Source organism: Artemia sp. Qi Xiang Cuo, chromosome 2, assembly GCF_049724085.1.
Source record: "Artemia sp. Qi Xiang Cuo chromosome 2, ASM4972408v1, whole genome shotgun sequence".
NCBI lineage: Eukaryota > Metazoa > Arthropoda > Branchiopoda > Anostraca > Artemiidae > Artemia > Artemia sp. Qi Xiang Cuo.
The window spans coordinates 32,248,603-32,262,441 of NC_142795.1; the positions used below are offsets into that span (position 1 = coordinate 32,248,603).

General features: G+C 31.2%; 2 protein-coding genes across 3 annotated transcripts in view; one reads left to right on the forward strand and one right to left on the reverse strand.

Moving 5' to 3' along the window:
* TM9SF3 (transmembrane 9 superfamily protein member 3) overlaps positions 1–13,839 on the reverse strand; it is a 696,120-nt gene that overhangs the window by 378,157 nt on the left and 304,124 nt on the right. The gene's annotated exons all lie outside the window — the stretch shown is intronic.
* LOC148955150 (dynein beta chain, ciliary-like) overlaps positions 1–13,839 on the forward strand; it is a 54,093-nt gene that overhangs the window by 6,054 nt on the left and 34,200 nt on the right. For both annotated transcript variants that reach the window (XM_089100576.1, XM_089100584.1), the window contains exon 3: positions 12,138–12,242. In XM_089100576.1, coding sequence (XP_088956702.1) covers positions 12,138–12,242 — 105 coding nt within the window. The remainder of the gene's footprint in view (positions 1–12,137; positions 12,243–13,839) is intronic.

Consider the following 13,839-nt stretch of genomic DNA (forward strand, 5'->3'; position numbering starts at 1 on the left):
GGTGAAGAAATTTCCTTAGCGCATTTTAATTTGGAAAAGACTTTAATTTCTGATTGTTTTCAATATCAAGCCGGAAATCCCCCCATCCGTGGAAATGGTTTCCCTCAAATACGCAAATATGTAAAATTGAGTCGGCAAAGAGAAAGTAAGACAAATAAAAAAAAATCGCACTGAAATTCTGGCAAATTTCCCCAGTGTAAAATTTTCCCTGGAACATTCACCCCTGGAAACTTCTCTTTCCACCGAAAATTCTCCCCGTGGAAAATCCCTCCAGAAGAAAATTCACCCTTCCGCCAAAAAATATTACATGTAAGTAGTAGAAGGGGTTTACATCCAACCGGTAGTCCAAATATGGAAGATAACTGGACTCCAGCCAGAACATCTAAAAATAACTTATGACGATAAATTTGACCTAGTTTAGAGAGAGACCTGTATACTAGTAAAAATCATTTACTCCGAGCATGTACCGGAATTTAACACATAGTTATTGTGTGCACATAGAATTGGAATAATTATTTAAAAGAGAGGAAGGCTTGAAATATTAATTGCTTATCAACTAAGGGATAAACTCGAGGGAATAGTGACTCCACTAAAGAGATACATATTGTTTTTATTTTGGAGGGATGTTTTGAGAATAATTATTTATATTTCCGAATATATTTAACGTGGGAAATTTAAATGTATAAGTGTGGTCGGTATAATACATAAGTACCAAATGAGGAGTATGGGCAATATAAAATATTGTGTAGTATTGGGAATATGAGTTGGTTAATTTGTTTTAATTTCCGATGATATAATAGGATTAAAAATTGCTTACCAACTAAAGGTACGTCTGAGGGAAATAACTAATCCCATGCAAGTGATATAAATGTCAGAAAAAACATATAAAAATATCCTCAGATCCCATTTATTGAGAGTTGGATGGGCAAGCCAATTAAACACTCGATTTGAACACTTTTTTACTTAACAATATCAAATATAGTAATTTAGAATGCTGTCATTTAAAAGTTTCCATGATCGAAACAGACAAATTACCCAAATTATTAGTAAAAATTCTACTTTACCTACTTTTAACTATCTTGAAAAAAGGGGTTATGTTATGAAAATTAAAATCTCGAAGCTGTGTCTATAGGCTACAGTATGTCCCGGGAAATTATTTTGAAGTACCTACTTCCACTACCACTCTTTCTCCTTCTATTTTCATCTAAAAATCTAAACTAAAACTCTAAACCAAAAATAAGCTAAAACTCTAAACTAATACTCTAAACTAAAACTCGAAACTAATACTCTAAATTAAAACTCTAAACTAAAACTAAATTAAAACTAAAACTAAAGTAAACTAAAACTCTAAACTAAAACTAAACTAGAACTCTAAATTAAAATTCTTAACTAGAACTCTAAACTAAAGCTAAACTAAAACTCTAAATTAAAATTCTCTAACCTAAACTCTAAACTAAAAATCGGAACTAAAATTCTAAACTAAAACTTTAAACTAAAAATCTAAACTAAACTAAAACTCTAACTAAAACTCTAAACTAAAACTAAACAAAACTAAAACTAAACTAAAACTAAGTTAAAACTCTAAACTAAAACTAAACTATAACTATAAACTAAAACTCTAAATTAATAGTCTAAACTATAAATCTAAACTAAAACTAATATTCTAAACTAAAACTGTAAACTATAACTCTAAACTAAAACTCTTAACTAAAAGTCTAAACTAAAACTAAACTAAAACTCTAACTATAACTCTAAACTAAACTAAACTAGAACTCTAAACTAAAGCTCTATGCCTTTCCAAGGTAAAGCATAATGTTGTAGTTTACTGAATATTAAAACAAAGTGAAAATACGGTTAGCCTCTAAAACTATAGAAGGTTTGCGTCCAAAGACGAAATCCCAGTTTTTCAAAGAAATGTAAAGAAGTCAATTAAACCAAAACAAGAGCAATAAAATAAAATCAAATAATCTATAGATCGTAAAACTTCCATAAATCAACATTGATAAATAAATTGAACCCAAAACGAACAAAAAATACAATAGATGACCGAGTCAAACTCAAAACAAGGATAAATTAACAACAGTAGTGCTCGAAAGCTCTATGCCATTCCAAGGTAAAGCATAATCTTGTAGTTTACTGAATATTAAAACATAGTGAAAATACGGTTAGCCTCTAAAACTATACAAGGTTTGCATCCTAAGACAACATCCCAGTTTTTCAAAGAAATGTAAAGAAGTCCATCAAACCAAGAAAGAGCAATAAAATAAAATTGAATAATCTATAGATCATAAAACTTCCATAAATCAACATCGATAAATAAATTGAACCTAAAACGAACAAATATACAATAGATAACCGAGTCAAACTCAAAACAAGGAGAAATTAACAACAGTAGTGCTCGAAAGCTCTATGCCTTTCCAAGGTAAAGCATAATCTTGTAGTTTACTGAATATTAAAACAAAGTGAAAATACGGTTAGCCTCTTAAACTATACAAGGTTTGCATCCTAAGACAACATCCCAGTTTTTCAAGGAAATGTAAAGAAGTCCATTGAACCAAAAAGAGAGCATACATAAAAAAAAATCTATAGATCGTAAAACTTCCCCAAATCAGCATTGATAAATAAATTGAACCCAAAACGAGCAGAAAATATAATAGATAACCGAGTCATAATGTTGTAGTTTAAGCATAATGTTGTAGTTTACTGGAAATTAAAAGAAAGTAAAAATACGGCTAGCCTCTAAAACTATAGAAGGTTTGTGTCCTAAGACAAAGTCCCAGTTTTCCAAAGAAATGTAAAGAACTTCATTGAACCAAAAAAAAAGCAATAAAATAAAAACAAATAATCTATAGATCGTAAAACTTCCACATATCAGCATTTTTAAATAAACTGAGCCGAAAACGAACAGAAAATGCAATAGATAACCGAGTCAAACTCAAAACAAACAGAAATTAACAACAGTAGTGCTCGAAAGCTTTTCCAAGGTAAAGCCTTTCCAAAGTAAAGCATAATGTTGTAGTTTACTGAATATTAAAAAAAATGAAAATACGGTTAGCCTTTAAAACTATAGAAGGTTTGCGTCCTAAGACAAAATCCCAGTTGTTCAAAGAAATGTACCAAAAAAAGAGCAAAAAATCAAATAATCTATAGGTCGTAAAACTTCCACAAATCAGCATTTATAAATAAATTGAACCGAAAACGAACAGAAAATGCAATAGATAACCGAGTTAAACTCAAAACAAGCAGAAATTAACAACAGTAGTGCTCGAAAGCTTTTCCAAGGTAAAGCCTTTCCAAAGTAAAGCATAATGTTGTAGTTTACTGAATATTAAAACAAAATGAAAATACGGTTAGCCTTTAAAACTATAGAAGGTTTGCGTCCTAAGACAAAATCCCAGTTGTTCAAAGAAATGTAAACAAGTCCATTAAACCAAGAAAAGAGCAAAAAATCAAATAATCTATAGGTCGTAAAACTTCCACAAATCAGCAGTTATAAATAAATTGAACCGAAAACGAACAGAAAATGCAATAGATAACCGAGTCAAACTCCAAACAAGCAGAAATTAACAAGAGTAGTGCTCAAAAGTTCTATGCCTTTCCAAGGTAAAGCATAATGTTGTAGTTTACTGAATATTAAAACAAAGTGAAAATACGGTTAGCATCTAAAACTATAGAAGGTTTGCGTCCTAAGACAAAATCCCAGTTTTCCAAAGAAATGTAGTAAAGAACTTCATTAAACCAAAAAAAGAGCAATGAAATAAAAACAAATAATCTATAGATCGTAAAACTTCCACATATCAGCATCGATAAATAAATTAAACCGGAAACGAACAGAAAATACAATAGATAACCGAGTCAAACTCAAAACAAGCAGAAATTAACAACAATAGTAATCGAAAGCTCTATGCCTTTCCAAGGTAAAGCATAATTTTGTAGTTTCCTGAATATTAAAGCAAAGTGAAAATACGGTTAGCCTCTAAAACTATAGAAGGTTTGCGTCCTAAGACAAAATCCCAGTTGGTCAAAGAAATGTAAAGAACTCCATTAAACCAAAAAAAGAGCAATAAAATCAAATAATCTATAGGTCGTAAAACTTCCACAAATCAGCATTTATAAATAAATTGAACGCAAAACGAACAGAAAATGCAATAGATAACCGAGTCAAACTCAAAACAAGCCGAAATTAATAACAATAGTGCTCGAAATCTGCATGCCTTTCCAAGGTAAAGCATAATGTTGTAGTTTACTGAATATTAAAACAAAGTGAAAATACGGTTAGCCTCTAAAATTATAGAAGGTTTGCGTCCTAAGACAAAATCCCAGTTTTTCAAAGAAATGCAAAGAAGTACATTAAACCAAAAAAAGAGCAATAAAATAAAATCAACTAATCTATAGGTCTTAAAACTTCCACAAATCCGCATTGATAAATAAATTGAACCGAAAACGAACAGAAAATGCAATAGATAACCGAGTCAAACTCAAAACAAGCAGAAATTAATAACAATAGTGCTCGAAATCTGCATGCCTTTCCAAGGTAAAGCATAATGTTGTAGTTTACTGAATATTAAAACAAAGTGAAAATACGGTTAGCCTCTTAAACTTTAGAAGGTTTGTGTCCTAAAAGAAATTCCCATTTTTGTCAAAGAAATGTAAAGAACTTGCATTAAACCGAAACAAGAGCAATAAAATAAAAACAAATAATATATAGATCGTAAAACTTCCACATATCAGCATCGATAAATAAATTGAAACCAAAACGAACAGAAAATACAATAGATAACCGAGTCAAACTCAAAACAAGCAGAAATTAACAACAATAGTGCTCGAAAGCTCTATGCCTTTCCACGGTAAAGCATAATCTTGTAGTTTACTGAATATTAAAACAAAGTGAAAATACGGTTAGCCTCTTAAACTATACAAGGTTTGCATCCTAAGACAACATCCCAGTTTTTCAAGGAAATGTAAAGAAGTCCATTGAACCAAAAAGAGAGCATACATAAAAAAAATCTATAGATCGTAAAACTTCCCCAAATCAGCATTGATAAATAAATTGAACCCAAAACGAGCAGAAAATATAATAGATAACCGAGTCATAATGTTGTAGTTTAAGCATAATGTTGTAGTTTACTGGAAATTAAAAGAAAGTAAAAATACGGCTAGCCTCTAAAACTATAGAAGGTTTGTGTCCTAAGACAAAGTCCCAGTTTTCCAAAGAAATGTAAAGAACTTCATTGAACCAAAAAAAAAGCAATAAAATAAAAACAAATAATCTATAGATCGTAAAACTTCCACATATCAGCATTTTTAAATAAACTGAGCCGAAAACGAACAGAAAATGCAATAGATAACCGAGTCAAACTCAAAACAAACAGAAATTAACAACAGTAGTGCTCGAAAGCTTTTCCAAGGTAAAGCCTTTCCAAAGTAAAGCATAATGTTGTAGTTTACTGAATATTAAAAAAAATGAAAATACGGTTAGCCTTTAAAACTATAGAAGGTTTGCGTCCTAAGACAAAATCCCAGTTGTTCAAAGAAATGTACCAAAAAAAGAGCAAAAAATCAAATAATCTATAGGTCGTAAAACTTCCACAAATCAGCATTTATAAATAAATTGAACCGAAAACGAACAGAAAATGCAATAGATAACCGAGTCAAACTCAAAACAAGCAGAAATTAACAACAGTAGTGCTCGAAAGCTTTTCCAAGGTAAAGCCTTTCCAAAGTAAAGCATAATGTTGTAGTTTACTGAATATTAAAACAAAATGAAAATACGGTTAGCCTTTTAAACTATAGAAGGTTTGCGTCGTAAGACAAAATCCCAGATGTTCAAAGAAATGTAAACAAGTCCATTAAACCAAAAAAAGAGCAAAAAATCAAATAATCTATAGGTCGTAAAACTTCCACAAATCAGCAGTTATAAATAAATTGAACCGAAAACGAACAGAAAATGCAATAGATAACCGAGTCAAACTCCAAACAAGCAGAAATTAACAAGAGTAGTGCTCAAAAGTTCTATGCCTTTCCAAGGTAAAGCATAATGTTGTAGTTTACTGAATATTAAAACAAACTGAAAATACGGTTAGCATATAAAACTATAGAAGGTTTGCGTCCTAAGACAAAATCCCAGTTTTCCAAAGAAATGTAGTAAAGAACTTCATTAAACCAAAAAAAGAGCAATGAAATAAAAACAAATAATCTATAGATCGTAAAACTTCCACATATCAGCATCGATAAATAAATTAAACCGGAAACGAACAGAAAATACAATAGATAACCGAGTCAAACTCAAAACAAGCAGAAATTAACAACAATAGTAATCGAAAGCTCTATGCCTTTCCAAGGTAAAGCATAATTTTGTAGTTTCCTGAATATTAAAGCAAAGTGAAAATACGTTTAGCCTCTAAAACTATAGAAGGTTTGCGTCCTAAGACAAAATCCCAGTTGGTCAAAGAAATGTAAAGAACTCCATTAAACCAAAAAAAGAGCAATAAAATCAAATAATCTATAGGTCGTAAAACTTCCACAAATCAGCATTTATAAATAAATTGAACGCAAAACGAACAGAAAATGCAATAGATAACCGAGTCAAACTCAAAACAAGCCGAAATTAATAACAATAGTGCTCGAAATCTGCATGCCTTTCCAAGGTAAAGCATAATGTTGTAGTTTACTGAATATTAAAACAAAGTGAAAATACGGTTAGCCTCTAAAATTATAGAAGGTTTGCGTCCTAAGACAAAATCCCAGTTTTTCAAAGAAATGCAAAGAAGTACATTAAACCAAAAAAAGAGCAATAAAATAAAATCAACTAATCTATAGGTCTTAAAACTTCCACAAATCCGCATTGATAAATAAATTGAACCGAAAACGAACAGAAAATGCAATAGATAACCGAGTCAAACTCAAAACAAGCAGAAATTAATAACAATAGTGCTCGAAATCTGCATGCCTTTCCAAGGTAAAGCATAATCTTGTAGTTTACTGAATATTAAAACAAAGTGAAAATACGGTTAGCCTCTTAAACTTTAGAAGGTTTGTGTCCTAAAAGAAATTCCCATTTTTGTCAAAGAAATGTAAAGAACTTGCATTAAACCGAAACAAGAGCAATAAAATAAAAACAAATAATATATAGATCGTAAAACTTCCACATATCAGCATCGATAAATAAATTGAAACCAAAACGAACAGAAATTACAATAAATAACCGAGTCAAACTCAAAACAAGCAGAAATTAACAAGAGTAGGGCTCAAAAGCTCTATGCCTTCCCAAGGTAACGAATTAATTTGCAGTTTACTGAATATTAAAACAAAGTGAAAATACGGTTAGCTTCTAAAACTATAGAAGGTTTGCGTCCTAAGACAAAATCGCAGTTTTTCAAAGAAATGTAAAAAACTCCATTAGCAATAAAATAAAATAGAATTATGTATGGGTCGTAAAACTTCCACAAATCAGCATTGATAATTAAATTGAACCCAAAACGGACAGAAAATAACTATTCAGGGAAGAGGCTCATTTCCTTCAGTCAAGACATGGCATTCTTGATTGAAAGGCGCGTATTTGAATCATGAATCATATTTCTCAACGTTTCTTGTTTAGTTTGGTTGCAAAACATAGTGGAAAGTCATATTAAGCACTATTTTAGGAGCATTTAAGGGAGCAAGGTCATTTTTTTTAGTCAAGACTAAGTATTCGTAATTAAAAGGCATATATTCAAATATTTTCGTCTATTTTTCTTTAGTTGTTGTGTAATTTTGTTGCAAAACACAGTGAAAAATCACATTAAGCACTATTTTATGAACTATTCAGGGAAAAGGCATTTGAATCATGAGACAAATTTTTCAACGTTTCTTGTTTAGTTTGGTTGCAAAACACAGTGGAAACTCATATTAAACACTATTTTATCAGCTATTCAGTTAGAAGCAGGGTTGCCACCGTCAGTAGAACTCTACTAGATCTAGTAAAAAAAATCTAGTAAATTTAGAGGATCTAGTAAATTTCGCGAAATCTAGTAAAAACTAGTAAAAAGTCATGATTTATAGTAAACAAAACTTTTTTTTATTTTACATGAATTCAGGGAAAAAAATTATCGTAAAGATATGACAATTTACAATTTTTGCTGGACTGTTTTAAAATTTACATTTTTGTTGGGTGGTGTGAGAGATGGATAAGCAGTCACCTATTTTCGTAATCGAAAGCCTCACTTCCGGTGTCTAAAGTTTTACAATATCAGCTTTCTGTATATCAAATCTTGCTAACCGAAAATGACACTGTAATGACGCTTGGATTTGTGATGATTGGGAATCTATTTCAATAAAATCAAAAGCCAACCACCCAGGGTGATTAGGTGAATCTCCTCAGTTTGAAAATTTTTATTGAGGTAAAAGGAGCCTGCTGAGAGAAAAAAGTAAGTAGAAATGTAACATTATATAAATATATATATATATATATATATTATATATATATATATATATATATATATATATATATATATATATATATATATATATATATATATATATATATATATATATCAAAAAAGTTGCTGAGTATATATATAAACTATATATATATATATATATATATATATATATATATATATATATATATATATATATATATATATATATATATATATATATATATATATATATATATATATATATATATATATATATATATATATATAATATATCCAAAAAAAAAGGATTTTTGAACTTATAGGTTTCCGGAATTTTCAATCATACTATGAAAAAGAAAGAAAAGAGGAAAAGAGAAAAAAAGAAGAAAAAGGAAAAAAGATTGTGGAAATCTATTGATTATCCTGCTATAGTAAAAATCGATGCTTGATGCAAAATTTTATTTTTGAGCATTTAGTAAAAACAGATGCGATCTAGTAAATTTTTCCTCTGCGATTTAGTAAATTCTTCCAGGTCAGGGTGGCAACCCTGGTCAGAAGGCTTCTTTTTTGAGTCAAGACTAGGAATTCTTGATTAAAAGACAAGTATTGAAATCATGAATCATATTTCTCAACATATCTTGTTTAGTTTGGTTGCAAAACACAGTGGAAAGTGATATTAACCACCATTTTTTGCGCTATTCAGGGGGAAAGCTCATTATAGGTTAATCCATTGCCTAAAATTCTTTGTTCCGTAAATGTCACGCCTATTGCTTAAGTCGAGGTGTGCTCAGTATGTTATTAAGAAACTAGAGGATAAAGCTTATAAAGAAGGTTGAAATACAATTAATTATTAATTATATATTTTTTTGTAATAAAATGAATCCTTTTTCTCATGTTAATTGAGAACAATTTTAACTATTAGTCCAATTAAACCTTTTCTCTCATGTCAATTGAGATTAATTTAAAAAATACATACATATTTTCCAGTCCTCTTATCGCATGTTGCTAAAGTAGTTTTAAGTAGTTTTTACTTAACCTAGTAGTTTTAAGTGATATTTTGAAAGAATAATACTACATTATGCTGGAATTGTACAGACGAAATTTTGCTTAAAAGTGAAACATGAAATTAGAGGATAAAAGAGTGGAGGTAGGTACTTCAAAATACTTTCCCGGGACATACTGTAGCCTGTAGACACATCTTCGAAAATTTAATTTTCATAACATAACCCTTTTTTCAAGATAGCTAGAAGTAGGTAAAGTAGAATTTTTACTAGTAATTTGGGTAATTTGTCTGTTTAGATCATGGAAACTTTTGAATGACATTTGATATTGTTAAGTAAAAACGTGTTCAAATCGAGTGTTTAATTGGCTTGCCCATTAACTCTCAACAGATGGGGTCTAAGGATATTTTTATATCTTTTTTCTTACATTTATATCACGTGCGTGGGAGTAGTCATTTCCTTCAGACACACCTTTAGTTGGTAAGCAATTTTTAACCTTTTTCTCTCATCGGAAAATTAAAAGAAAATAACCAACTCATATTCCCAATACTACACAATATTTTATATTGCCCATACTCCTCATTTGGTACTTATGTATTATACCGACCACACTTATACATTTAAATTTCCCACGTTAAATATATTCGGAAATATAAATAATTATTCTCAAAACATCCCTCTAAAATAAAAACAATATGTATCTCTTAATGGAGTCACTATCCCCTCAGATTTATCCCTTAGTTGATAGGCAATTAATATTTCAAGCCTTTCTCTTTTTAAATAATCATTCCAATTCTATGTGGACGCAATAACTATGTGTTAAATTCCGTTACATGCTCAAAGTAAATGATTTTTTCTAGTATGTAGGTCTTTCTGTAAACTAGGTCAAATTTATCGTCATAGGTTATTTTTAGATGTTCTGGATGGAGTCCAGTTGTCTTCCATATTTGGACTACCGGTAAATATAAACCCCTTATGCTAGATATGTAAACAATGGGCAAATCTCCTAACTTAAAGGCCTTTCCTGGGAGGCTATGGGGGTCAACTTATCCCCAAAGGTATAGTTACTGAACGTTTCAATTATGCTGAAGAAATCTCAAAATTTTGATCAGCTGACTATAGAAAAAAAGGGGCATGGGAGGGGCTAGATGCCTATCAATAGTTTTGGTTACTATTGGGCCGCGTCGCTCCTTACTGTTCGTTACCCACGAACTGTTTGATTGATAGAATTCGATGTAAAATTTTAAAGGTTGACAGATCTAAATATGAAGACAGTGCAAGATCCAGAGAGCAAGGGACGGTCCCCCCCCCCCGCCCTTATTGTGGGCCAAAAGATATATCATTAGATTACTGTGACATGATTGCGAGATCAACGAATGTTTGAAAGGGATTTGACGACACTTAATCTGCCTGCCTTCAGTCTTTATGCAAATTTTCTAAAGTGTTTGGTGTGACCCGAGCTTAGAAGTTATTTTGTAGCTTTTTGTAGCTCGACAGCTCATAAATCGTCGAAGCTTCAAAACTGGAAAACAGATGGATGAATTACTTCTACGTACCAAAGAAGCGATTAATCTATCCATTTTCCATTTTTAATATTGCAGCTAACATGTAAAAGAAAGGGGTTTATTAGTAAAATTTAAATGTTGGCATAGGCACCCGAAGGAACAGTTTTTGTTTTTCATGTTTGGTAAACATGAAAAACAAAAAATAGATCCATGAATGTTAAGACCTCCTGCTACCTGCATTTCGGCTCTACATTTTCCATGTATGGTCAGCTTCTTTAGTCCATGAATACTGATATTTTTGTTTATATACTTTTGGGTGATTTTGGAGGTTTTGTATTTGTTAACAATATATAATTGGAAAAACGTGTCCATAGTAAAACTTTAAATTAAGCCGTCAGGTGATCTCTGCAAAGTTAAGAGATTACTTGGTCTTTTTTGTGCACACCTACTATCAATCATTGTTTGTGAGCTCTTCCTCATCAATCAGAATTTTCATTAAAAGCTGGTCGTTTCCGGTGTTCCAATCATCATATATTAGATTTACATTCATTATAGTTTGCCTGAAACAACTGGGATTTTCTTCCCAGATGCCCAATTGCCCAGACGCTGGCATGAAAATTAAGAGAGAAGAGGGCACGTAATTTTTAGCTTTTGCCGAACATGATGTTCCCCATTGATTATGTTTGTCGATTGTTATAATATTGTTGAATTGTTTAATAAAAAATAAACAAGTGAATGAGTCCGAATAGTCTTCAATGTAAAAATTCGTTTTCATACTTGTAAAAACTGATCCATATACTTTTATGGATTTGACTTACTTTGTAGTAAGATTTTGGTTTCCAATCGAGGCCGTATCCAGGGTTTTTGTTCGGGGGAGGGGGGAGGGTACAAGAAATAAACTTTAAAAATGCATCAAAAATGTATCGGACAAACATTTCAAGGGGGGTTCAAACCAACTACCCCCCCCCTTCCTGGATACGGCCTTGCTTCCAATACTGTTTTTCCGTTTTTTTCAAAGTGTTATTATATTTGCCAAATCTATTGAAACCAAAGAGTTCAAATTTAAGAGCCTTTTTGTTTCTATAACCTAATTTGTCCGAGTCTTTTTAGAAAAGTTACACCTGAGGATTTTTAAATTTTGTGACCATCAAAATGTTTTGCGCAGATAGTTCTTTCTTTGTATCTTCTATTTGAATTAAATTTGTCTTTTGTAATGGTTCTTTCTATTTTAGAAAGATCCTGAACCCGTTTCAAACAGAAATGTAAAAGATGCTTTTGTTTTTGGCACCTTAACTAAGGACATCTTAAGCCACATTTTATCTTTTGTCTCATATGATGTAAGTTAATTTTCATATTTTTGTTATATTTAATCAAAAACACTCACTGTACCATTAAATTAGGGACATCCGTGAAACTTCGGAGAAACTTCACATCAAATTTCGCTTCATACTCAAGCTGCTTGAAAAAACATGGAAAGAGAATCAGTTGCGTTTTTCAACATCTCTTTTTAAATAATAAAAGACATATTTAGTAGAAATTGGTTGTTTTTACCTTATGAAAAGTAGTAATCAATGTTATACTTTGCGTGCGCCCCTAGGAATCTCTATGTTATTTGCGTACGCCTCTACACCAAATTCAAAGAGATTCAGAACTCCCTCACATGGTGTATACTTCTAGTCCATCTTGTTCTAGTTGGGTTATTGACTTACCAAGGCCAACCAGACAGGTTTCTGGAGGGTATTGGCTGTTTGTGTTGTGAGTGTGGGGTTTGGTGGGTATAGTGTATTTATTGGGATATTGGCTGGTTTGGTGGTGATTGTCTGGTTTTTTTTGCTAAGTATGGCTTGGTGGGCGAAGTCATGTTTTGAGGGTATATTCAGGATATGAGTGTATACTATTTGGTGGTGGATATAGTCTGGTTCGGTTTTTCAAAGAGAGTGAGTATTACACTTTACTTTTTTGTTTTTGTTTGTTTTTGTTTTTTTTTGAATCGAAAACTAGAGATTGTCAAATTGCGTATTTAGGAATTGTTTTGATTGACATTTTTGCAAAAAGGGATATTCGCAAATTGGAAACTATGAACGATATGAATTAATGTTTTGAATAAAAGGAGTGTGAATGATTCTAATTAGTGATTAGATTGTATTAAGGTGGAGAAAAAAAAAGGATTAAACTGATTAGCAGTTAAGGTAACCCCGAAGGGGTTGTTAACTCAGTTAATTTGTTATAAATTTGAAACAACATCAGTCTATGAAAATGGCTAACGACGATAGAACGACACTGTGAGTTGACCTAGCTTTAACTCTCCGATGTGGTCTGTATAATACACAAGTGATGTTTGAACAGTATTGTCAATTTAAAATAGGGTCTAACGTTTTAGTACACTAAAAAGTTGATACTAAGAGAGATGTAGATGGTAAAAAAAGAATTTTAATAATGAAATTCAGAACAAACCTTAGAAATCCTTGCAAATCAAGTAGTAAGGTGTATGTGAGTACGAACCATCAAGGATTATAAGCACCAACGACTCTAACCAGCAGAGACATCCACTCCTCAAAGGTCCCTTATCCCCAAACTCGAAGGGCGCCCCCTCCCTCCAACTTTTTGCCACCCCCTTTTTTTTCTTTTTTTTTTTTTTCTTTTTTTTTTTTTAACATGATATATTTTTTTCAAATTTTTTTACATGTCTTCGAATCAGATGAAACAAACTTAAATTACTATTCTAGTTTTTCTAAACCAGTATTGCCTATAACTTAATATATTCAAATATTTTTTTGATAACTTGATTGGTGAGAACTATTTCCGTAAAATCTGAGCTAATAAGGGTTTTTGACTGTAAAATCTAGTTTCTTGTAAGAAAATTATGGAAAATACAATTCTCTGCTTCAAATGTGAAACTTAAGTCCAGTTATGGATCGAAAAATAAACTATTTC